The sequence below is a fragment of the Dipodomys merriami genome, unplaced genomic scaffold (genome assembly GCF_024711535.1).
Source record: "Dipodomys merriami isolate MVZ:Mamm:240054 unplaced genomic scaffold, mDipMer1.0.p SCAF_202, whole genome shotgun sequence".
NCBI classification, from domain to species: domain Eukaryota; kingdom Metazoa; phylum Chordata; class Mammalia; order Rodentia; family Heteromyidae; genus Dipodomys; species Dipodomys merriami.
Window position 1 is genome coordinate 1,320,081 of NW_027203405.1, and position 22,455 is coordinate 1,342,535.

The 22,455-nt window shown below is 54.4% G+C and overlaps 2 protein-coding genes across 4 annotated transcripts; one reads left to right on the forward strand and one right to left on the reverse strand.

The window, feature by feature from the left end:
* Positions 1-956: 956 nt before the first annotated feature.
* On the reverse strand, positions 957-4,118 carry Arl16 (ARF like GTPase 16). Of its 2 annotated transcripts, none has more exons than XM_070031634.1 (5): positions 3,984-4,118; positions 3,809-3,866; positions 3,379-3,492; positions 1,850-1,935; positions 957-1,707 (listed from the first exon to the last, which is right to left on the reverse strand). In XM_070031634.1, exons 1-5 carry the CDS (start codon positions 4,043-4,045, stop codon positions 1,536-1,538), a joined length of 492 nt encoding a protein of 163 aa, XP_069887735.1. In that variant the 5' UTR covers positions 4,046-4,118; the 3' UTR covers positions 957-1,535. The 2 variants fall into 2 exon arrangements, with proteins under 2 accessions (XP_069887735.1, XP_069887734.1); XM_070031633.1 differs by having other exon boundaries at positions 1,850-1,965; positions 3,984-4,113.
* A 119-nt stretch (positions 4,119-4,237) lies between these two features.
* Hgs (hepatocyte growth factor-regulated tyrosine kinase substrate) lies at positions 4,238-22,295 on the forward strand. Of its 2 annotated transcripts, none has more exons than XM_070031630.1 (22): positions 4,238-4,364; positions 5,982-6,066; positions 6,373-6,448; positions 6,836-6,928; positions 8,469-8,592; positions 9,525-9,577; positions 10,252-10,320; positions 11,012-11,136; positions 13,432-13,510; positions 13,580-13,678; positions 13,772-13,867; positions 14,848-14,886; positions 15,295-15,438; positions 15,516-15,572; positions 16,532-16,742; positions 17,002-17,174; positions 17,253-17,393; positions 17,468-17,642; positions 20,822-20,955; positions 21,041-21,160; positions 21,299-21,385; positions 21,678-22,295. In XM_070031630.1, the coding sequence occupies exons 1-22, from the start codon at positions 4,328-4,330 to the stop codon at positions 21,786-21,788; spliced, it is 2,328 nt and encodes a 775-aa protein (XP_069887731.1). In that variant the 5' UTR covers positions 4,238-4,327; the 3' UTR covers positions 21,789-22,295. The 2 variants fall into 2 exon arrangements, with proteins under 2 accessions (XP_069887731.1, XP_069887732.1); XM_070031631.1 differs by having other exon boundaries at positions 16,535-16,742.
* The last annotated feature ends 160 nt before the right edge of the window (positions 22,296-22,455 follow it).

Consider the following 22,455-nt stretch of genomic DNA (forward strand, 5'->3'; position numbering starts at 1 on the left):
GCGCTGTCCCTCAGCTTTTCAGCTCAAGGTGAGCACTCTACCACTTGAGCCACAGCGCCACTTCCTGTTTTTTTTTTTTTGCTTATGTGGTGCTGAGGAATCGAACCCAGGGCCTCATGCATACAAGGCAAGCGCTCTACCACTGAGCCACCTTCCCAGCCCTTTTTTTAGTTTTTGATGATTCTGTCTTCTTTACATTATATATGGTATATTTGAGAGTATATCTTTGGAAGGGTGTGGGGAGAGGGTATAGAACTCAAGGGGGAAAGGGTGAGAAAGTGCACCACTGCACAGGAAGCTGAGGTCTGAGGAGCATGGTTCAAAGCCAGCCCGGGCAGGAAAGTCTATGAGACCATCTCCAATTAATTACTAGAAAACCAGAAGTGGCGAGCTCAGGGACATCACCCAGGCCCAGAATTCAAGCTCCATGACTGACAAAAAAAAAAAAAAAAGCCGGGCACCAGTGGCTCATGCCTGTAATCTTAGCTACTCAGGAGGCTGAGATCTGAGGATCAAGGTTCAAAGCCAGCCCAGGCAGGAAACTCTGTGAGACTCTTATCTCCAATAAGCCACTAGAAAACCCAACGTGGCACTGTGGCTCAAGTGGTAGAGTGCTCCCCTTGAGCTGAAGAGTGAGGGACAGCGCCTAAGCCAAAGTTCAAGCCCCATGACCGACCAAAAAAAAAGACTGCGGAGTCGCGGGCACTCAGCTCATTTCTGAGGTCTTAACTCCCGCCTCCCCCAACGCAGTTGGCAATTTAAGGGCTGTGAACTCACTGGTGTAGGGATCCGCAGTGAGCCTCTCTAGCTGCCTCAGGAGCGATGACTGGCCCAGGCAGACCAGAACACTGGGGAGAGGCCACCACCACCCCAGCCTCATCGGAGTCTCACCACTCAGGGACTGCGGCACGGCAGCATGTGCTCACTGAACAAATAAACCAAGGAAAACACCAAGCTTAGTGTTCACTTTTCAGTTTTAATTTCAAAAAGGTCTACCTGTTTTGCCCATGTTATTTTCCAATTCCTGGGCGCAGGTGACCCTCCCACCCCAGCCTCCTCCCTAATAGTGGGTAGGGCCTTGTGCCCTACCAGGCCCTTAGTGCTAACTTGAGGCTTAGTTCTTACCCTCACACTGTGCCCACCCCCTTGTTGATTGGGAAGAGGAGGATTGGGGCAGTCAGGGTATCAGAAATGGACACAGATTGCCGCTTGTATTACTGACAGGACACAAGGTCTCTGTAGTGGCACTGTAATTCGAACACCTTGGTGCAAGTCCAGTGGGATCCTGGGGACAGGGAAACAAGTCCCAGGGGCATCATCCTTGGATGCCACTTACAGGCCAGTCCTCCTTTGCCAGTCCTGAGTACAGTCTTCTTCAGATGTCTGGAACTGTACCCCAAGTGATTCTCTTTACCCAGAACTGCATCTCCTCACAGATCCCTGCTCTCTAGGACTATGCTAGAACACTGTAGTCATTAATGCACCCTCTGCCTTCTGGTGAGCAGATGAGCCAGCCAGACTTTTCCAACTTGCAGTCAACCGCTGGTTCTCTGCTGCTCCTGGAGCCAGTGCAGCACGCCAGTCAAGCCAGTGCCTTTCTTGGCACTGATTTCTACCGTGGTGATGTTCTGCTTGGCACAAGCAATGATGTCTGGGAGCCTGATCAATGACTTAATTTCCTCCAGGGACATGTAACAAGGTTGGTCACTGTAAGGAAGTGCTCCATCAGAGGAGTGGCTGCCACCAACTCGCCCAGCCCCCAGCTGCACCTCCACCCGAATGAGCCCTGCACTTGGCTACAAGGACATTCCCCACCCCTCATGTTACCTCCCAGTTCACAGAGCCATACATTTTATTGAAGAGTATCAGGACTGACACTTCTGAAAGTTGTTCTGCAGAAAGGAGACCCAAGAGATGCATACAGGATGCAGAGAGCTGAGTGGGATTAGAAGCATCAATCATGAACTGGAGAAGAAAACAACATGTTAACAACTTCCTGCTAGCCCGGCACCAATGGCTCACGCCTGTAATCCTAGCTACTCAGGAGGCTGAGATCTGAGGATCTCAGTTCAAAGCCAGCCAGGGCAGGAAAATCTGTGAAACTCTTATCTCCAATAAACCACCAGAAAACCAAAAGTGGTGCTGTAGCTCAAGTAGTAGAGCGCTGGCCTTGAGCTGAAGAGTGCAGGGACAGTGCCCACGCCCACAGTTCAAGCCCCATGACCAATCAAAAAAAAAAAAAAAAGTCTCACAGACTTTCCTGCCTGAGCTGGGTTCGAACCATTATCCTCAGATCTCACCCTCCTGAGTAGTTAGAATTATAGCTGTGGCACTGGTGTCCAGCTAATTGTTTTTTTAAAGATTTTTTTTAAATTTTAAATTTTTATTTTTTTAATTTAATTTTAATTTTTTGTGAACATACTGTACAGAGGGGTTACAATTACATGGGCAAGATGAGTACATTTCTTATCAAGCATTGCAGCCTCCTCCTTTGTTTACCCTTCACATCCCTTCCCAGCCTTCCCCCACCCCCCCAAATTTTTATTTATATTGCCAGTCTTGGTGCTTAAAACCACTCAGGGCCTGGCCACTGTCCCTGAGCTTCTTTTCTCAAGGTTGGTACTATACCACTTGAGCCACAGTTCTACTACTTTTTTGGTAATTTATTGGTGATAAATCTCACAAAATTTTCTTCCCAGGCTGTCCCCCAACTGCAATCTTCAGATGTCAGCCTCCTGAGTAGACAGGTGTGAACCACTGGTGCCCAGCTGCTGCTGCCTTTTTTTTTTGTGCTAGTCCTCGGGCTTGACCTCATGGCCTGGGCGCTGTCCCTGAGCTTTTTGCTCAAGGCTAGTGCTCTACCACTTGAGCCACAGCTCCATTCCTGGCTTTTTGGTGGTTAATTGGAGATGAGTCTCATGGACATTCCTGCCAAGGCTGACTTTGAACCTCAATCCTCAGATATCTGTATCTTGAGTATCAAGGGGTTACAGCACCTAGCCACAATGACTTTTAAATTTGGGTTTAAGCATAGGGAAGCTTGTAGGATGACCTGGTGTCTCTAGCGTGTTTTCACCTACGTGGTAGTCTATGCTCCATGTAGCAATAAATTCTCCATCCCAGAGTTGAGGCATCTGTCTTCAAGGATTCACTCTACCAGAATGATGTAAAAATCAAGCCTAAATGTAGATCAAACCTAGGGACCAAAGCAGGGGAACTCTAATGTCAGCTCATTCGACTGAAGCAAGTGTAGCCTCAGTCCCACTTCCCTGATAGCAGAACCCCAAGCCCTACTCTACACAAAGTAGGATCTGGACCTGACAGCTCAGCCACACGGACATACTCTCCTGAAAAGAAATTCAAAAGGTGATGACCCACCATGAGCGAACGGCAGGTTCCATAATAACTGGACCAGATGGGGCTCATGCACCCTCCGAGCTCTCGGATGGTGATCCTTCTCTGGGCCACTATGTCTGTAAGGTCGGTGCCCACCTGTGGGAAAAACCACGACGCAGAGGAGGACAATGTAAGCGCTGTCCCGCGCATACATGTCAATTCTAGGCATAAATGCACGCACACTACTCCATGGCCTAAATCCTCCATGCCCATTCTCCAACATCTCAAACCCAACAGCAAGAGGTGCCAACCAGGAGGGTAAAGGGTGGGATCAGGGATCAGGGCCCACGCCCACTGGGAGAGGAAAGGGGCTCCGCCAGGCCCAACTCCCTCCTCCTGGCGGGGTCAGAGGCGCTCTGCAGGCCTCACAAGTGTGCCCGCTTTAGCCCGCACGGAGGGGGCGGACGTGTACCGTGGGCCGCGTCGGGGGAGGCTCGCCCAGGTCGCCCTGGCCACCCTGGGAGCTCAGCTGTGCGGACTGTTAAGGACCCGAGAGCAGCAGAGGGAGGAGCCCCGCGCCGGCCCAGGCCCCCCCCCGCCCGGCCGCCCGCACGTCGGCCCGCACGCGCGCAGGGCGCTCAAGGATATTCTGCAGGCGTTTCACCAAAAGCGTCTTCCCGACGCCCGCGGCGCCCAGCAGCAGACACATTCCAGGCCTCGCTCCACTCGGCACCCGTAGGTCGGGGCCTCACCACGCAAGGCCCGCCCCTTCCCTGCGCTCATTGTCTGGAACTCCCTTCCGGACTGTTCATTGGCTCTCGAGGCTCACACGCCACGGTCGCCGCGGGAGGCCACGCCTCCTCGCGGCGGCCGAGCCGGCGCGGCGACGTGCGCGTGCGCGCGCTGAGGAGAGAAGACGGAAGCGGAAGTCGGGGGGCGCGCCCGCGGTGAGCCAGGGAGCTCGGCGGCGTCTGTCCGGTCCAGGGTCGCCATGGGGCGAGGCAGCGGCACCTTCGAGCGTCTCCTAGGTAACGCGCCCTCTCGCCCGGCCCGCGTCCGCTCGCCCGCGCTCCGGCCCGGCGCGGCTCGTGAGGGCGCGGCCCGGCCGCCCTCCCGCGGCTCGGTGGCCGTGGGCCTCCGGGGCGCGCGGCGCCGTCGCTGGGCCTCGGGTGTGGCCGGCCGGGCCGGGCTCGTCGGCCCCGGGCGCCAGCGAGGGCGGCGCTGCCGAGGTCCGCGCCAGGCCTCGCTTCCCTCCGCGTCCGGCGGTCCTGCCCGGCCGGGCCCAGGTCCTGACCCTCGGAGCGGGTGACTCGGCTCTCCCCCGGGCGGGTCTTCCGACCCGAGTGTCGGCCCCCGCCCTGCCCCAGCCCGCCCCGCGCGTTGGCCCAGGCCCTTAGGAAGGCCTTTGCTCCCCGCGGTGGAGGTGTTCGGCGACCCTAACCGAACCTCCCGGAGACCGCAGACTTTAGGAAGAAAAGTGAGTCTCGCGTCCCCGTCCCGTCTCCTTTGCGGTCTGTGTCCAAGCTCTGGGTGCCGTCATGGTCTGCTCCCGGCTGGGCTGCCCCTTTCTGAAGGAAGGTTTTGTCCCCGTTCCCTCCCTGCACCCCCCAACCGTTCTTCAGGTGTCTCCTTGACCAGCAAGACTCCATTCAGACCCACATCCCATCCCAAGCCCTTCACCCTCGTGCAGGGTGCCCTGCCACCTTTCAGGCTGCTCTCTCCATTCCTCTGACCCGTTTTTGGATGCTGTACGCTCGTCACCGTGGCCTTCCTCTCCTCAGTTCCTGTTTACTTCCCGGCCGTGTTCCTTTAGCCTTCATGATCCCAGCCACCTTCCTTCTCCCCTCTCCATTTCCCAGCGCCATACCCTTCCCAGTTGCTCATCTTCGCTCCTTCTGGGCATGATGTGAAAGTTTTCGAGGGATCTCAGATGAGACACATTGCTTCTCTAGGGGTACACAGGCTTAGTACTTCAGTTTCAAGCATGAATCCAGAAATCTGCTGAATCAGTACTGAAGGCAGCAAGGCTTGTGAGGCTGTTCTGTGTCTTGGGAAAGATGATGCAGAGTTGAGTAGTAGTTAGTGCCTGTTTGTCAGAGGTGACAGGTGTGGAGAGAAGAGGTGTTGGCTGGGACAACTTGGGGGTCAGTTCCCTTCACCCTACAAAGTGCTTTAAGTGGAGGTCTGGAGTCCATGTTGCAGGTGTCTCCCAAGGCTCTCCCAACTAACGGCCAACCAAAGGGGCAGAACATCTGAGTGATAAGAACTCCGAGGAACAGGTGACAGTCTGTTGAGCAGCAGCAGGGCTCCAGTTTCAAAGTGTGTGACAAGCTGTGCCTTAGGGCAGGGGCCTTGCCTCCGCTTGGCCTCTGTGAAGGGGGTGGAACCCGTGGTAGCTGCTCATTTTATGTGAGAACTGAGTGAATTCACAGATGACAGCATTTGGATGATAGCTGGTGTGTCAGAAGCACACGGCAGCCATTCTCTTGTCCTTCTTGCTGTACTCTTGATACTCTTGACCTTGGAAGGATGGCATGTCCATGCTCTTCCAGCCTGCCCAAGTGTTTACAAAGGAATGAATGGATTGCAGAACAGGGGACTACTTAGACTACAGCAGCCCCTTCGACCATGTCTCTCTTCCTTAGACAAAGCCACAAGCCAGCTTCTCCTGGAGACTGACTGGGAGTCCATCCTGCAGATCTGCGACCTGATCCGTCAGGGGGACACACAGTAAGTGCGGAGGGTAGCGATGCACAGTACTGCAGTCACTTGATGCTCACTGTTTCTCCAAGATTCAGTTCACTGCACAAGGCCCTCATGCAGACAATCACATGGTCTATGTGCTGTAGCTTTTATTATCTTGGAACAAGTAAAGGATTTCTTTGTGCAAGTTGAAGATACCTGGTTATGTTAATATTTGTGTTTGCAATGTCTGAAGGAGACACTCCAAGATGGTAGATGGATGTCCTCATCTCATTTGCTAAGGCTGTTAATTTATTTTTCTCTCTGCTATTAGCATTGTTCTTTTCCTTTCAGAGCAAAATATGCCGTCAGTTCCATCAAGAAGAAAGTCAACGACAAGAATCCTCATGTGGCCTTGTATGCGCTAGAGGTAACTCGAGTCCTGCTTCAGTGTTTTCTGACCTCCAATAGTGAGGGTCACTGTCCACTCAGTCAGTCAGTTTTGCCCACATTGCTGTGCACACAACAACCAGTGGACTTCCTCTAGCTTTGAGTGCAGTAGTGAGTAGGACCACTGAGCTCCATCGCCCTTTGGGGACACAAGAAGTGAGGCTGCTGCTTCTCCAGGCTTGATCCACGCATGAACCGCCAAGACAACAGAGGGTTATGTGACAGGAATTACACCAGTCTCCAGAGCCCCTGCTTACCATCTCCAACAGCTGTGTGGCCTGTAGAGACCGTCAAGCCTGGCTTCAGTGGGAAGATAGGGGCTTGTCCTTACCATTGGCCCTACCCTTCTCTCTCTTGGGGTCTGCAGGTCATGGAGTCTGTGGTGAAGAACTGTGGGCAGACAGTGCATGATGAGGTAGCTAACAAGCAGACCATGGAGGAGCTGAAGGAGCTGCTCAAGGTGGGTGCTCTCTAAGAGCAAGGGGGTGGTGAATGGCAGATATGGCCTCTTTTTTTTTTTTTTTTTTTTTGTCAGTCTTTGGGCCTAATCTCTGGGCCTGGGCGCTGTCCCTCAGCTCTTCAGCTCAAGGCTAGTGCTCTACCACTTCAGCTACAGCACCACTTCTGGCTTTTTTTGCTTATGTGGGGCTGAGGAATCAAACCCAGGGTTTCATGCGTGCAAGGCAAGCACTCTACCAGTGAGCCCCTTCCCAGCCCCACATTTACTTTTGCGGGTGTTTATTGAGCACTGGGCACAGCAGAGGATGAAGGTGAGAGTTGCTGATCCCTGTGCTGTGAACTCAGGTCCAAGCCTGGGGAAGCCTCTCTTAGCGACCCAGTGCTGGGGTCACAGAAGCCAGCACAGAAGGCATATCTGGGTCTAGGAAGACCTGCTTTTCTTTGGGGGCTAGGAAATGCTTCCAAGTGGCAGGATTAGGAGCAGAGTCTTGAAGGGCCGTGGCTGCTACACAGTGGGCACAAGTGGTGGTGGTGGCTGTGGCGTTAGCAGGAGGCTTGAGGAGCACATCCTGGGCGCCCAGGAGAGGCGGATGGCAGAGCAAGGAGCTGTCCAAGGGAAGAAGGTTCCTCCGCTCCCCTCTGGCAGAGGGGAGGAAAGCGCTCTACATCACCTGGAGACGGTCCCTGGGGCCACTCTTAGGGATTGTGATGTGGGTGGTGGTGATTGGTGATGCAGGCAGAGGTGGTGTGGGGCAGGGCTTTGAAATGAAAAGGGAATTGCACCAAGGTGAGGCTGCTCCCTCTCCAGTGTGACCTGGAGTCAGGCCTTTCCAGAGGCCCTAACCCGGACCTTGGCCAGCTCCCCATGCCTTCCTGGCTGGAGGCCGAGCAGGGGTAGCACCCGGCCCGGCTCTTGCACTGTGTACTGCCTTGTGCTGGTGCTGAGGTGCTCTGCACCATTTGCTGCCAGTGGAGGCAGGATGCCGGAGGGCTCCAGTGTGCCCGCTGTTGCTGCAGCTCCTCTGAGCCGTCCCCCCTCCCTCCCCAACATCCTCAGTGCCAAGTGCTGGGGATGGTCTTCCCGCAAGCAAGCCGGACTCCAGGCCGGGCTGTGCACTCACCCGGTGGGGATGGTGGCTCAGAGCTTCCCCTCTGTGTCCGGAGAAGCCTCTGGAGTGGCTATTCACCTGCCACTCCTGGACTGTGGAAGGGTTTTTTGCTCCGCAGCAGCTCTAATTAGCTGTGTGTGCTGGAGGCTAGTGGTGCCTGGGGTTAAGTGGTAGATAAAGAGACATGTAGCTGTGACTCATGAGACATGACACAGTTTGACTCTTGGAGTCCTCTGACTTTGGAGAAAAGTCAGGGTCCTGAGCAAGTACAGACAGGTGAGGACTCATGACAGGGACCTGGGGACATGTTGGCGTCCACTCTTCCTGGCCTCTGTGCCAGCCCATTCTGCACAGGGCAATGGCTTCTGCCAGCTGAGAGACCTCTGGCACCGCATGTCTCCTGAGGCTCTCCTACTTCTTCCTGCCCTGCAGAGGCAAGTGGAAGTAAACGTCCGGAACAAGATCCTGTACCTGATCCAGGCCTGGGCACATGCCTTCCGCAACGAACCCAAGTACAAGGTGGTCCAGGACACTTACCAGATCATGAAGGTGGAGGGTGAGTTGGGGTTGGGGACAAGGTCCAGTCTGAGTCCTTGGAACACAGCCGCCATGAGCTGCAAGGCTGCCTTGCTGGGTAGTGGCAGACCAAGCAGGTCCAGTGACAAGAGGCAAGGGAGGATGGGCCAGTTCTCACTGAGTGACTGGCGATGGAAGCAAGAAATTCTCTCTCTGTGAACCTCCCTGCGTGGGTCAGGGGTTGGTGGTGACTGAAGACAGCAAATGGTAAAACTTCGTCAGAGAAACACGTTTCAGAGTGCACTGCCCTGGGGAGGATGCAAGATGAGCCTTCATGAAGCCCTCCTGAGAAAGCGCCCTAGGCTCAAGACCTGACGCCAGAGGAAACCACCAACGCTCTGGGCTCGGGGGTCCTTTGCCAAGCACACTGGCCTCTGAGAGGCTCAGCGACACAGCACACACCCAGAGGAGAGCTGGGCCAGGATTTGGGGTTACTCTATGCAGTAGCAAGTTCCTGGCAGGTTTTCAGCGAGGCTGTGAGCACTGAGTCTCCCCGCAGTCTGTGTGCCTTCCTCTGGCTGATGCAATGGCTTTGGAGCTAGTCTGGTTTAAGAGCAGGACAATGGGGTCCAGAAAGGTGGCTCAGTGGTAGAGTGCTTGCCTCTCATGCATGGGGCCCTGGGTTCTATTCCTCAGCTCCACATAAGCAGAAAGAGCTGGAAGTGGTGCTGTGGCTCAAATGGTAGAGTGCTTGTCTTGAGCTGAAGAGCTGAGGGACAGTGCCCAGACCCAGAGTTCAGGCCCCATGACCGACGACGACGACAACAACAACAACAACAAAGAGCGAGACAGTGGCTCAGGATGTTGTGGACCTAGAACCGGGTGTCCTCTTGTAGCCTGGGGGAGAGATGTCAGGATTGAGCAGCAGTGGGCCTGGGTGGTCTCATGGTAACCTCAGCCTTCTCTCCCTAGGACATGTCTTTCCAGAGTTCAAGGAAAGTGATGCCATGTTTGCTGCGGAGAGAGTGAGTTGGGGGGGGGGGTGTGGTGGGGGGTCTTGGCCTTGGGCATCACCAGCATGTGAGTGGGGAGGCTGTGGGAGTCTGCTTGGGGACTGATGGGCTGAAGAGAATGTGATCCCTGTTCTGACTGAATCACGATGAAGATGTGTTTGTGGTACCTTTGGAATATTGCTACTGGGTTCACAATTGTTAAAACGTGTTCATACCCAGGGATGTGGCTCAGTACCTTCTAAGCATGTACAAGGCCCTGACCACAAAAACAGGCTTACACATTCTGCAAAATAAATAGGTTTACGTTTTCCTCAAAATAAATACATAGATAGATTTTCTTACACCTTCCTGAAACTGTGGTAGATGTCAAGGTTGTGACTTAACGTGCCCCTTCGGGTGGGACTCTTTGCTCTAAACATTGGGCCAAGTGGTTTGAGCCCGAAGGTGGAGCAGGCTGGCCGTGCTGTTCTAGCACTTTGGGATCTTCTCAGGCTTCCTTTTTTTTTTTTTTGGTCGGTCATGGGGCTTGAACCCTGGGCTTGGGTGCTGTCCCTCAGCTCTTCAGCTCAAGGTGAGCACTCTACCATTTGAGCTACAGCGCCACTTCCTAGGCTTCTTTCCTTGTCGGCTGCCTCTGGGAGCTCTGGGGTGAGGGTCTGACTCTGCTGCCCTCCTTCTACCTCCAGGCTCCCGACTGGGTGGATGCTGAGGAATGCCACCGTTGCAGAGTGCAATTTGGGGTGGTGACCCGAAAGGTGAGTGCCAAGCCCCTTCTGTCTTCACACAGGCAAGCAGAGCTAAGGCCCTGCGTGCCCTCACCTAGGGTCCTACTCTTTGGCGAGGTATGATGCTTTCTGCTGTAGTCTGGTGGCTCTGGAAGCAAGTTGTTTTGGAGCTGCATGGCACAGGAGAGGGAACACCAGGATTTGGTGGTGATCAGTGCCCTCTGCTGAAGTTGGTCTGGTATTCCATATCCCTACCTTGCAGGGGCCCAGCTTCACTCTGGGGATCTGAATATCCCAAACCCCAACTGAGAACCTACTCAGGGCTGCTCTAATGTGTCACCCTTTCTTCAGGTGACTTAGCTTGTCTGAACTCTCACCCCAAAGCTACTGTTGTACTGCACTGAAGAGCCTGCAGCTTTATTTACAGTGAATGCTGGGGATTCCAGGGGGTGAGCAGGCTCCCCAGGACTTGACACACACAGAAAAGCTCTTATGTCATTGGTAGAATCAGCACATTGCTATTGGCCTTCATTTTTTATTCTCTTACCCCAAAATGGTGGCTGAAGCTGAGTACCTGGAAGTGTGTCTACATAGTCTTTTTTCTATTGGTCATGATGCCAGCTCCTGCGCCCAGCCTCGCACTGTCTAGGGCATCGCCGGCAGGTGGGTTTCAGGGCAGCCCTGACCCCTGTAACCAGGCCCACTCTACCCTGTCTCTCAGCACCACTGCCGGGCATGTGGGCAGATCTTCTGTGGCAAGTGCTCCTCCAAGTACTCGACCATCCCCAAGTTTGGCATCGAGAAGGAGGTGCGCGTCTGTGAGCCCTGCTATGAGCAGCTTAACAAGTGAGTGCCGGAAGGAAGGTCAGCACAGGCGGGCAGAGGGGAGTGGCCATGTTGCAGGCCTTTGGTTTGCTTTGGGTTTGTTTGAAGTAACAGGTGTGGTGTGAAGAGCTGTGTGCGCACGTGCAGCTTCACCTGGGTCCCTTGGTTATGGGCACTGCGCTGCGTTCGCTCAGTAGTAAGCTGTCGCCTTTCCTCATCTCTGCTCAGGTGTGTGCACATACTCATGTAGTTCTGTGTTTACTTGTGTGTGCCAGTCCTGGGGCTGGAATTCAGAGCCTTGCACTCTCACTGAGCTTTTTTTTTTTCTTTTAGCCAGTCCTGGGGCTTGAACTCTGGGCCTGGGTACTATCCCCTACCTTTGTTGCCTAAGATTAGTGCTCTACCAGTTGAGCCACAGTGCCACTTCCAGTTTTCTGGTGGTTAATTGGAGATAAGAGTCTCACACACAAGCCGGGCGCTGGTGGCTCACGCCTGTAATCCTAGCTACTCAGGAGGCTGAGATCTGAGGATCGCGCCCGGGCAGGAGAGACCATGAGACTCCTATCTCCAATAAACCACCAGAAAAACGGAAGTGGCGCCGTAGCTCAAGTGGTAGAGCGCTCAACTTGAGCTGAAGAGCTGAGCGACAGCGCCCAGGCCCAGAGTTCAAGTCCCACGGCCGACCAAAAAAAAAAAAAAAAAAAAGTCTCACAGACTTTACTGCTTAGGCCGGCTTTGAACCACAATCCTCAGATCTCAGCTTCCTGAGTAGGTAGGATTACAGGTGTGAGCCACCAGTGCTCAGCCTGGCTTGTATTTTATTTTTAATGTTAATGTGAATTGCGTGTTCTTGGGCCCTTTGTGATTGAACACTCCTGCTATGTTTCCCAAAGAGGCAAGGCTGTCTGCAACATTGACATGTGGCTTCTGGCAGTAGCAGGAGGGGATCCAGCTTTGCCTTGCCCCAGAAAGTGGCTCCGTGGCTTCTGTACTAGGGCCTGTCAGGTTACACAGCATGCTGCTCTGCCTTCTCTCCTCCCGGGCTGCCTTATCCAGAGCTTGTCTTTAGTCTCTGACATCTGGATGTAAACAGCTAAGTGCGGTCTAGCTATCCAGGTGACTTGCTTAGGTTCAGGCTCAGTGTTTCTGGCATCGTGACTCACGATGACCCTTGAATCTGCCTGGTGATACAAACTTGGACCAACTTGGTTCAGGGGTTGGAGTCTGCTCCCTGGGCATGCTCCTTTGCCTTGTGATGCATGGTTCCCACTTGAGTGCAGGCCAAAGTCCGGTCCTTGTGGCTGTGCACCTGCCTAACATGTCTTTACAGTGCTCATGACTCACATCCTGAAAGTGACTCTTTTCTCCTGAGTGCTGTTTGGCTTTCCCTCCTCCCCTTTCTCCTTTGGGATACATGCTTTTAGATGCTTTCTGCTAGAAAGAGTTTGGGCGTTGGGCACCGGTGGCTCACATTTGTAATCCTAGCTACTCAAGAGCCTGAGATCGGAGGATTATAGTTCAAAGCCAGCCTGGGCAGGAAAGCCTATGAGACATGTATCTTCAGCCAACTACAAGAAAACCAGAAGTGGAGCTGTGGTAGAGAAGTGGTAGAGTGCTAGCCTTGAGTGGAAAAGAAGCTCAGTGACAGCACCCAAGCCCTGAGATAAAGCCCCCACCACCAACCAAAATTTAAAAAAAAAAAAAAAAAAAGAGGGAGAGAGCCCTGGGGTTTTTGAGGGGCAGGGAAAGTTGGCACATTTGGGTTGAGATGCTGGTTGTGCTGTATGTGGCGCTCAGCAGGCACTTGTTCTGGAGTGAACTAGAAAGCCAGCCATGTGCCTGTGGTTCACACCTGTAATCCTAGCTCTTCAGAAGAATGAGATCTGAGGATCACATTCAAAGCCAGCCTAGTGAATCTATGAGATTTATCTCCAGTAAATTACCTAAACAGGTGAAAAGTGTGAGCGGTGGCTCACATAGTAGAGTGCCAGCCTTGAGCAAAAGAAGCTCAGGGACAGTGCCCAGATCTGAGTTCAAGTCTCAGGACTGGCATAAAATAAACACTCCAGAAAGCCCTGATCCGGTTCCATAATCGTGAAAGGCATACCTTCCTGACCGGTTCTGATCCAAGGAAAGAGACTGTGACTTAGGCCCTCCAGGCGACTTGGGAGTCCAGGCCCCCTCTGCTGTTGCCTAACAGGTTATATTCCTGTGAGACCTCCATCAGCACACCACAGATACTGTCAGGGAGACCTGGGGCAGCTGGCAGGACTCGTGTCAGCACACAGTCCCCTGCAGCATTCCTCTTACCTCTAGGAAAGCGGAAGGGAAGGCCACCTCCACCACAGAGCTGCCTCCGGAGTACCTGACCAGCCCCCTGTCTCAGCAGTCCCAGGTATGCCCCCACAGTCCCAAGAGCCCCTCCTCTCCGGGGCTGTCCTGATGCACCCTCTCTGTCCTTTAGCTGCCTCCAAAGCGGGATGAGACAGCCCTGCAGGAGGAGGAGGAGCTGCAGCTGGCCCTGGCCCTGTCACAGTCGGAGGCTGAAGAAAAGGAGAGGCTGGTGAGCTGTGGGCACCCTTGCAAGGTCTCCCCGGAGGTGGTGGGGACAGGTCTGTGCCACATGGTCCCCACGTTCCTCCTGATTCTGCTTCAGAGACAGAAGTCAACATACACAGCGCATCCCAAGGCGGACCCCACTCCCCTGGCATCGTCGGCACCCCCGGCCAGCAGCTTGTATTCCTCCCCTGTGGTGAGTGCACTGAGTCCTGGCCGGGCAGGCTGGGAGGCCAGGGCACAGATGGGAGACAACCTTGCACACACCCCAGGAGCACAGCTTAGCTCCCTTGGTGCAGCACTGCCTGGAAGGACACTGACGGAGGCCCCTACACACCTCTCCCACACTTCCTTGCATACCATGGGCATTGATTGTTTTTGTGCTAGTATCGGGGCTTGGACTCAAAAGGCTTCATGATTTCAATTTTTTACTCAAAGCTAGAGCTCTACCATTTGAGCCACACCTCCACTTCTGACTTTTTGGTGGTTCTTTGAAGATAAGAGCTCAGACCTGGGGTTGGGAAGGTGGCTCAGTGGTAGAGTGCTTGCTTTACATGCATGAGGCCCTGGGTTCCATTCCTCAGCACCCCATAAGCAGAAAAAGCTGGAAATGGAGCTGTGGCTCAAGTGGTAGAGCGCTAGCCTTAAGCTGAAGAACTGAGGGACAGCGCCCAGGCTGGCTTTGAACCACAGGCCCCAGATCTTAGCCTCCTGAGGAGCTAGGATGATAGGCAGAAGCTAATGCTCCCTTGGGCTCTGTTGGGGATTCCCCCCCCCCCCCCCCCCCCGCTCTGTGGCATACAGATGCAGGAGGCCATTTGCAAGCTCTCTAGGCTCCACAGCTGTGGTTCCACTGTGTGGAGTCTCCGTCCCAGGCTGTTGTCCATATTGGGTCCCAGTACCTGTCCTGGTAATTCAAGGGAGCGCCATCAGGTGCTGCCCTGAAGCAAGGCTGTCATGTGCAGCAGTTTCCTGACTTAGGATCTTAAGGTTGTGTTCAGAGACGGAGAGTGCCCAGCCAGGCACCCCTGCACAGAAGGCTGTGCAGCGAGAGTGTCAGGTGCGCAGGCGCGGAGCTGTGACATTGGCTATCTGGCACCATTTGGTGCCATCTGGGTCCTTGCCACATCATGGCTTCCTTAGCCATGATCCCTCAAACCCTCTTTGTGTCCTCAGAACTCGTCGGCGCCTCTGGCTGAGGACATGGACCCTGAGGTAAGGGCCCTTGTGTGGGGTGCTGCCTGGTGTGGCGTGCTGTCTGGTTGTTCCCCTGACACACACGTGACCCGTTCCCCCGTTGTGCCCGACACTCACAAGTGACTCCCGTTTCCCTGGTAGATGCTAGTCATACTCCCGATACACAGAAGTCACCCTCGTTCCCCCGTTTGATGCTGGCTGTACCCCTGACACAACTGACCCCCATCCCCTGCCCTTAGATGCCCTTAGATGGGGTCACACACAAGTGACCCCCTCTCCCCCTGCTGATATCTGGCCGTAATCCTGACACACATAAGTGACCCCCATTTCCCCGTTTGATGCCTGGCCATAATCCTGACACACAAATGTCTGGTCATGCCCCTGACACACACGTGTGACCCTGTTCCCCCTTTGGATGCTGTGTAGCTCGCTCGATACCTCAACCGGAACTACTGGGAGAAGAAGCAGGAAGAGGCTCGGAAGAGCCCTACGCCTTCTGCGCCCGTGCCCCTGACAGAGCCCGCCGCCCAGCCCGGGGAGGGGCACGTGGCCCCTGCCGGTATGGTGGAGGTGAGACGTTGCTCAGTGCTCTTGGCTCCAGTCCTTAGGGCGCAAGCTGGAGCCCTCTCACCGTGCTCTTCTTACAGGGTCCCCTCCCAGAAGCAGACTCCCAGCCCATAACCTCTGGCGGCCCCTTTGCTGAGGTAAGCCATGGCTCCCTCCGTGGGCCAGGGAGTCATGATCACACTGGTCCTACCTGGGGGGCTATGTTAGAGCCAGGGCGCCGCCCCGCCTCAGCCCTGCTGAGTGCATAGGGCAGCTCCTGACAGAGCTTGTCTGCCCAGGGGTGTGGTCCGGGTGCCAGCTGCTCTGTGGACTGACAACTCCAGAGCTGCCCTGGTCTCCTGGCTGAGTCCTCTTGGTACCATCAGTCAGGCTAGGTCCGAGGTGCCAGGGGCACAGCCATGGGCTGCCGCCAGTCCCGTCCTAACTGGCATTGTGCTGATAGACAAGAACTTGGCCTTGGGGTCATTTTGTGTTTTTGTGTGTGTGTGTTTTTTTTGTGTTTTTTGTTTTTTGTTTTTGTTTTTGGGTCCGGTCATGGGGCCTGAACTCTGGGCCTGAGCGCTGTCCCTCAGCTCTTCAGCTCAAGGCTAGCGCTCTACCACTTGAGCCACAGCACCACTTCTGGCTTTTTTCTTTTTGCTTATGTGGTGCTGAGGAATCGAACCCAGGGCCTCAGGCATGCAAGGCAAGCGCTCTACCACTGAGCTACCTTACCAGCCCTTGTTTTTGTTTTTTTGGGTCCAGTCGTGGGGCCTGAACTCTGGGCCTAGGCGCTGTCCCTCAGCTCTTCAGCTCAAGGCTAGCACTCTACCACTTGAGCCACACTGCCACTTCCGGCTTTTTTTTCCCTGCTTATTTGGTGCTGAGGAATCGAACCCAGGGCCTCAAGTATGCAAGGCAAGCACTCTACCACTGAGCCACCTTCCCAGCCCGGCCTTGGGGTCGTTAATTTCCTGTGTAGACTGAGGATGAGAATGTGCAGGCTCAGTACTGTGGGTACCTCCTGGCTGCCTGCCTGGTGCTGCTGATGGCCACCAAGGAGACTGGCCCAGCCTGGGGCATGATGGAACTCAGTGTCCCATCTTGTGTCCCACAGCAGTACCAGAATGGGGAGTCGGAGGAGAGCCACGAGCAGTTCCTGAAGGCCCTGCAGAACGCCGTGACCACCTTCGTCAACCGCATGAAGAGCAACCACATGCGGGGCCGCAGCATCACCAACGACTCCGCAGTGCTCTCTCTCTTCCAGTCCATCAACAGCATGCACCCGCAGCTGCTCGAGCTGCTCAACCAGCTGGACGAACGCAGGCGTAGGTGTCACGTGTCCCCTGCACGGCACAGTCCTCTGGGGCTTCCAGAGCCTCATCTCCCGTGGACAGTGGAGGCTTTTGTGAGCGTTGTGGGTTGCTCAGTCCTGGTTGCTCCTGGAGCAAGGTTCCAGCCCAGAGGCAGCTGTGACTCCTTATCCATCCTTAACTGAGGCTATGGCTCCCTCCAGGGGCCTCAGAGCCCCCAGGAGCCCACACCAGACACGTCACCCATCTGTGCCGCCCTGCCTTCCTCCCGCAGTGTACTATGAGGGGCTGCAGGATAAGCTGGCACAGATCCGTGACGCCAGGGGGGCGCTGAGCGCCTTGCGTGAGGAACATCGGGAGAAGTTACGCCGGGCAGCCGAGGAGGCGGAGCGCCAGCGCCAGATCCAGCTGGCCCAGAAGCTGGAGATCATGCGGCAGAAGAAGCAGGTGCGTCAGCCAGCCAGTCCAGCCTGTGGGCAGGGGAAACCCAACTCTGCCTGACCACCCCCTTCCCGCCCCTGCCAGGAGTACCTGGAGGTGCAGCGGCAGTTGGCCATTCAGCGCCTACAGGAACAGGAGAAGGAGCGGCAGATGCGCCTAGAACAGCAGAAGCAAACTGTCCAGATGCGTGCTCAGATGCCTGCCTTCCCCTTGCCCTACGCCCAGGCAAGTGCTGTTCTCCCTCTTCCTGCCCCTCCCAGGCCCAAGTCCCCACTTACACCCCTCTCTTCTGTCCTCAGCTCCAGGCCATGCCTGCATCTGGGGCTGTGATCTTCCAGCCCTCGGGTCCCACCAGCTTCCCTGGCGCCTTCAGTCCGGCAAGCTCAGTGGAGGGCTCCCCCATGCACGGTGTCTACATGAGCCCCGCAGCGCCAGCTGCCGGCCCCTATGCCAGCATGCCCAGCAGCACAGCAGGTAAAGTCAGAGGCAGCACCATTACTGCTGGAAAGTCACAAGTATGGGACAAAGAACTTTTTTTTTTCTTTGTTGTTTGTGGGGCTTGAACTCAGGGTCTGAACACTGTCTTTGAGCCTCTGTGCTCAAGGCTAGTGCTCTACCGCTTGAGCCACAGCACCACTTCTGTTTTTGTTTTTTTTCTTGCTAGTCCTGGGGCTTGAACTAAGTGACTGGGCACTGTCCCTGAGCTTCTCTCTGTGCTCAAGGCTAGGACTCTAGCCCTTGAACCACAATGCTACTTCCGGCTTTTTCTGTTTATGTGGTGCCAAGGAATCGAACCCAGAGCTTTATGCATTCAAGGCAAGCACTCTACCACTGAGCCACCTTCCCAGCCCACTTCTGGTTTTTGAGTGGTTAATTGGAGATAAAGAGTCTCGTGGGGACTTTTCTGCCCAGGCTGGCTTTGAACCATAATCCTCAGATCTCAGGCTCCCAGGTAGCTAGGATTACAGGCATGAGCCACTAGTGCCTGGCGGGACAAAGTGTTGGGTCTTCGTCCGTCCCACAAAAGACGGACGGGGTCCGAGGAAAGGTAAGTGCGGCGCTCGCCCGTTCCCTAGCCTCCCTCAGCCCAGGAGACAATCAGACACAGCGGGGAGCCAAATCCAGCAGGTAGAAAAACTCATTAACACAGAGCAGCCCCTTTTAAAGACAAAGAGGGTGGGTGGTATGGTAAGGGAGGAAGAGGAACCAATCACTGTCAAGGTCACACCCTATCATTCACCTGAGCCTTCACGGGCTGGTTAGGTACTGATCAGAAGATCAATTGGGGTCTGCCCACTCTACCCTCTCCCAGAGCCATCTTTGCTGCCCATGTGCTCCACAACAAAGAATTTTCTAGATTCCCTAAATGTGAATATTCTCATAGTTGCTTTTTCTGTCTTCTGTGGATATGCACAGGTGTGCATGCTCACATGCAGCTGTTACCAGGAAAAAAAGAAAAACCAAGGAACTGCATGCCAGTGGTGCATGTCTATAATCCTCGCTGCTCAGGAGGCTGAGATCTGAGGATCATGGTTCGAATCCAGCCAGTGCAAGAAAGTCTGTGAGACCAATAACTGGAATTGGCACTGAGGCTCAAAGTTGGGGGCTAGCCTTAAGCAAAAGAAATCAGGGACGCCGGTGGCTCACACCTCTAATCCTAGCTAATCAGGAGGCTGAGATCTGAGGATCATGGTTCAAACCCAGCCTGGGCAGCAAAGTCTGTGAGTCTCTTATCTCCAGTAAACCGCTAGAAAACTGGAAGTGGTGCTGTGGCTCAATCGGTAGAGCGCTTGCCTTGAGCTGAGGAGCGCAGGGACAGCACCCAGGCCAGAGTTCAAGCCCCACAACTGACAAAAAAAAAAAAAAAAAGATCAGGGACAATGTCCAGATCCTGAGTTCAAACTCTATGACTGGCCAAAAATAGGAAAGGTAAGATACAGTGTTCAGGTCCTTAGTTCGAGCCCCAATACTGGCACACACACGCGCCCCCCCTCCCAAAAAAAAAAAATCCAAGTACCAAGCAAGCCCCAATACTCACACTCACACACACCAAAAAAGCCAAGTACCAAGCAAGCTTAGCCAGAGCAAGAGACCCTGAAATCAAACTCCTGTATCAGCACAAAAAGAGCCTTATAGCTAGGGATATGGCTCAGGTGGGCTACCATGTTCAAGGCAAGGGGTTCAGTTCCCAGCTACAAAATAAACACCATGTGCCATTTAAACAGAAAGGCAGTTTAAATCCGTAACTCCCATTTACTTGCATATGTAGTGTGCAAACATGCCTTTGTGTGTTATAAAGCTCTAATGTGGGGGCTGGGAAGGTGGTTCAGTGGTAGAGTGCTTGCCTTGCTTGCATGAGGCCCTGCGTTCAAATCCTCAGCACCACATAAGCAGAAAATGCCAGAAGTGGTGCTGTGGTTCAAATTGTATAGTGCTACCCTCGAGCTGAAGAGCTGAGGGACAGTGTCCAGGCCCCACGATGGACAAAAAAAAAAAAACTAATGACACAGCTGGGTGCCCACGCCTGTAATCCTAGCTAATCAGGAGGCTGAGATCTGAGGATTGCAGTTCAAAGCCAGCCCGGGCAGGAAAGTCCGTGAAACCCTTATCTCCAATAAACCACCAGAAAACCAGAAGTGGTGTGGTGCTGTAGCTCAAGTGGTAGAATGCTCGCCTTGAGCTGAAGAGCTGAGGGACAGTGTTCAGGCCCAGAGTTCAAGCCCCATGACCGACCTCAAAAAAACAACTAATGCCGGGCACTGGTGGCTCACGCCTGTAATCCTTGCTACTCAGGAGGCTGAGATCTGAGGATCACGGTTCAAAGCCAGCCCGGGCAGGAGAGACCGTGAGACTCCTATCTCCAATAAACGACCAGAAAACCGGAAGTGGCACTGTAGCTCAAGTGGTAGAGCGCTCGCTTTGAGCTGAAGAGCTGAGGGACAGCGCCCAGGCCCAGAGTTCAAGCCCCACGACCGACAAAAAACAAAAAACAAAAAAAAACAACTAATGTCACTCCAGGAGCTCCTCCCATACTGTCTGCTTACTCCTGTGATACACAGAATGTAACACTAGCCCAACCAGGATGGAACAGTGATCCCCAACTAGCATTGTTTGGTTTTTGCTCCTGTTGTCTCTGGCTTGAGGCCATGTGGACCCAGCTCCTAGGCACAAGAGTTCCTAGAGTTGGCTCTCCTTGATCCCTTCAGTATGAGGGCCTCTGGATTCAAATACATTTGGTCTCTTTGTTCTGAGTTCACTCCATTTTTCAGTCCACCTGTGGCTTTATTTCGTGCCCGTCCTAGGGTGTTAACTCAGTGCCTGAGTGTTGTTCCTGAGCTTCTGTGCTCAAGGCCTAGGGCACTCGACCACTTGAGCTCAGCTCCACTTCTGGCTTCTTGGTGTTTAATTGGAGAGAAGAATCTCATGGACTTTCCTGCCTGGGCTGAGTTTGAACTTTGATCATCTCATCTCAGTCTCTTGAGTAGCTACTATTACAGGCATGAGCTACCAGCACCTAGTGTATTTATTCTGTTTCTTCGAGAATGTGAAACATGAACTTGGTTTCAAAAGTCAAAGACGACCTCAGAAAAACCCTCCTATCCCACCTCCATCCTGTACATTGAGCTAGCTCACGTGCCTTTTGTTTGTCACAGATCCTAGCATGGTGAGTGCCTACATGTACCCAACAGGGGCTCCCGGGACCCAGGCAGCCCCCCAGGCCCAAGCTGGCCCCACTGCCAGCCCAGCCTACTCCTCCTACCAGCCCACTCCCACCCCAGGCTACCAGGTATTTGTGCAGCCCTGAGCCCCCCTTCTCCCCTCCCCATGCCCTCAGCCGGCCCTGTTACTACATTGTGCATCCCCCTCCACAGAACGTGGCCTCCCAGGCCCCGCAGAGCCTCCCCGCCATCTCCCAGCCTCCACAGTCCACCACCATGGGCTACATGGGGAGCCAGCCGGTGTCCATGGGCTACCAGCCATACAGCATGCAGGTGAGGAGGCCCGCCCCGCTGCTCACCCTGGGCTTCCCCTCCTGGAATCTCCTCTTGCTTGGCATTTGATTTTTTTTCAAGTCAGGAGACTCCCGTCTGGATATAGGAGTAACTTTCTCAGTGTTTTCCTGTCCACAGACTCTCATGACAACCCTCCCTGGCCAGGATGCATCTATACCACCCCAGCAGCCCTACGTTGCCGCGCAGCAGCCCATGTTCCAGCAGGTGAGGTGTTACCATCCGCACTCCTCTCACTGACAGCTGGGCTTCCCCGCCTAGGGGTGGTCAGGTGGGTCCCTGATCCCTGTGGGACCTTCCCATTTAACCAGCTTGCAGGAGACAGGTTTGCAAGACCTCTTGAAGACCCACCTGTAGATAGAAAAGTCTGCATTTAAGCCAAAGGCTGTGTAAGCTGAGTCTGGCAGTGTGATGACAACTGGGAGTTGGGTAGAATGAAGCTTCTGTGGACAAGTGTGTGGTGAAAGGAATGCCGAACCCTGTTGCTCTTCTTCTGCAGGTGGCGCCCTCTGGCGGCCCTCCCCCACAGCAGCCTGCTGTGGCTCAGCAGCCCCCAGCACAGGGACCCCCAGCACAGGGCAGTGAAGCCCAGCTCATCTCTTTCGACTGATGCTGCGGCCCTGAACTCACCGTCCAGAGTAACACTATGGTTCATTGGAAACCGCCCTTGTGTCTAACTAGATGTTCTGTTCTGCCTTCCTCTTCCCTCAATGCTCTTTAGTGTCCTTTCTGAGAGCAGGGCATGGGCCCTTGCCCAGCCCTCCGCCCCTCTACCCCTCGTCTCCTGGCTCCTGCCACCCTGCTTTGGTCCTGACTTGGTCTCTGACTTTTCCCCAGAGCTTGGCCTCTGGGAGGAAAGGGGGAAGGGAAGGACCTTCCAGAACCCCAGCCCCATGGTGGGGGGCGGGGAGGGGAGATCTGCAAGAGGTGGCTGGAGTGGGGGCTCAGGCCCATGCAGCCTGCTTTCATCCAAAGTGAGCTGGTGTGGTGTCTGGGCTTTGCCCTGACTCTTGCACAGCAAGGGTGGAGGCTTCAGGCATCTCCAGCTGCTCTGCTTCTCAGCTGTCATCTCTCCATTGGAAAACAGTGATAATAAAATGTATTTCAAAAAGTGTAAGTGGGACTGGGAATGTGGCTCAGTGGTAGAGTGCTCGCCTTGCATGCATGAAGTCCCGGGTTCCATTCCTCAGTACCACATAAGCAGAAAAAACCTCAAGTGAGCACAAGAAGTTCAGGGCCAAGCTGGGCACCGGTGGCTCACACCTGTAATCTTAGCT

Bases quoted from the DNA above. Each gene is read 5' to 3' on its own strand.
- Arl16 (XM_070031633.1), bottom strand. From the start codon at position 4,045: ATGTGTCTGCTGCTGGGCGCCGCGGGCGTCGGGAAGACGCTTTTGGTG. The intron at 3,867-3,983 runs TATCCTTGAGCG...ACAGTCCGCACA, and splicing joins TTGGTGAAACGCCTGCAGAA to GCTGAGCTCCCAGGGTGGCC. The intron at 3,493-3,808 runs GTACACGTCCGC...TTTTTCCCACAG, and splicing joins CTCCCCCGACGCGGCCCACG to GTGGGCACCGACCTTACAGA.
- Hgs (XM_070031630.1), top strand. From the start codon at position 4,328: ATGGGGCGAGGCAGCGGCACCTTCGAGCGTCTCCTAG. The intron at 8,593-9,524 runs GTGAGTTGGGGT...TTCTCTCCCTAG, and splicing joins CCAGATCATGAAGGTGGAGG to GACATGTCTTTCCAGAGTTC. The intron at 13,511-13,579 runs GTATGCCCCCAC...TCTGTCCTTTAG, and splicing joins CCCTGTCTCAGCAGTCCCAG to CTGCCTCCAAAGCGGGATGA.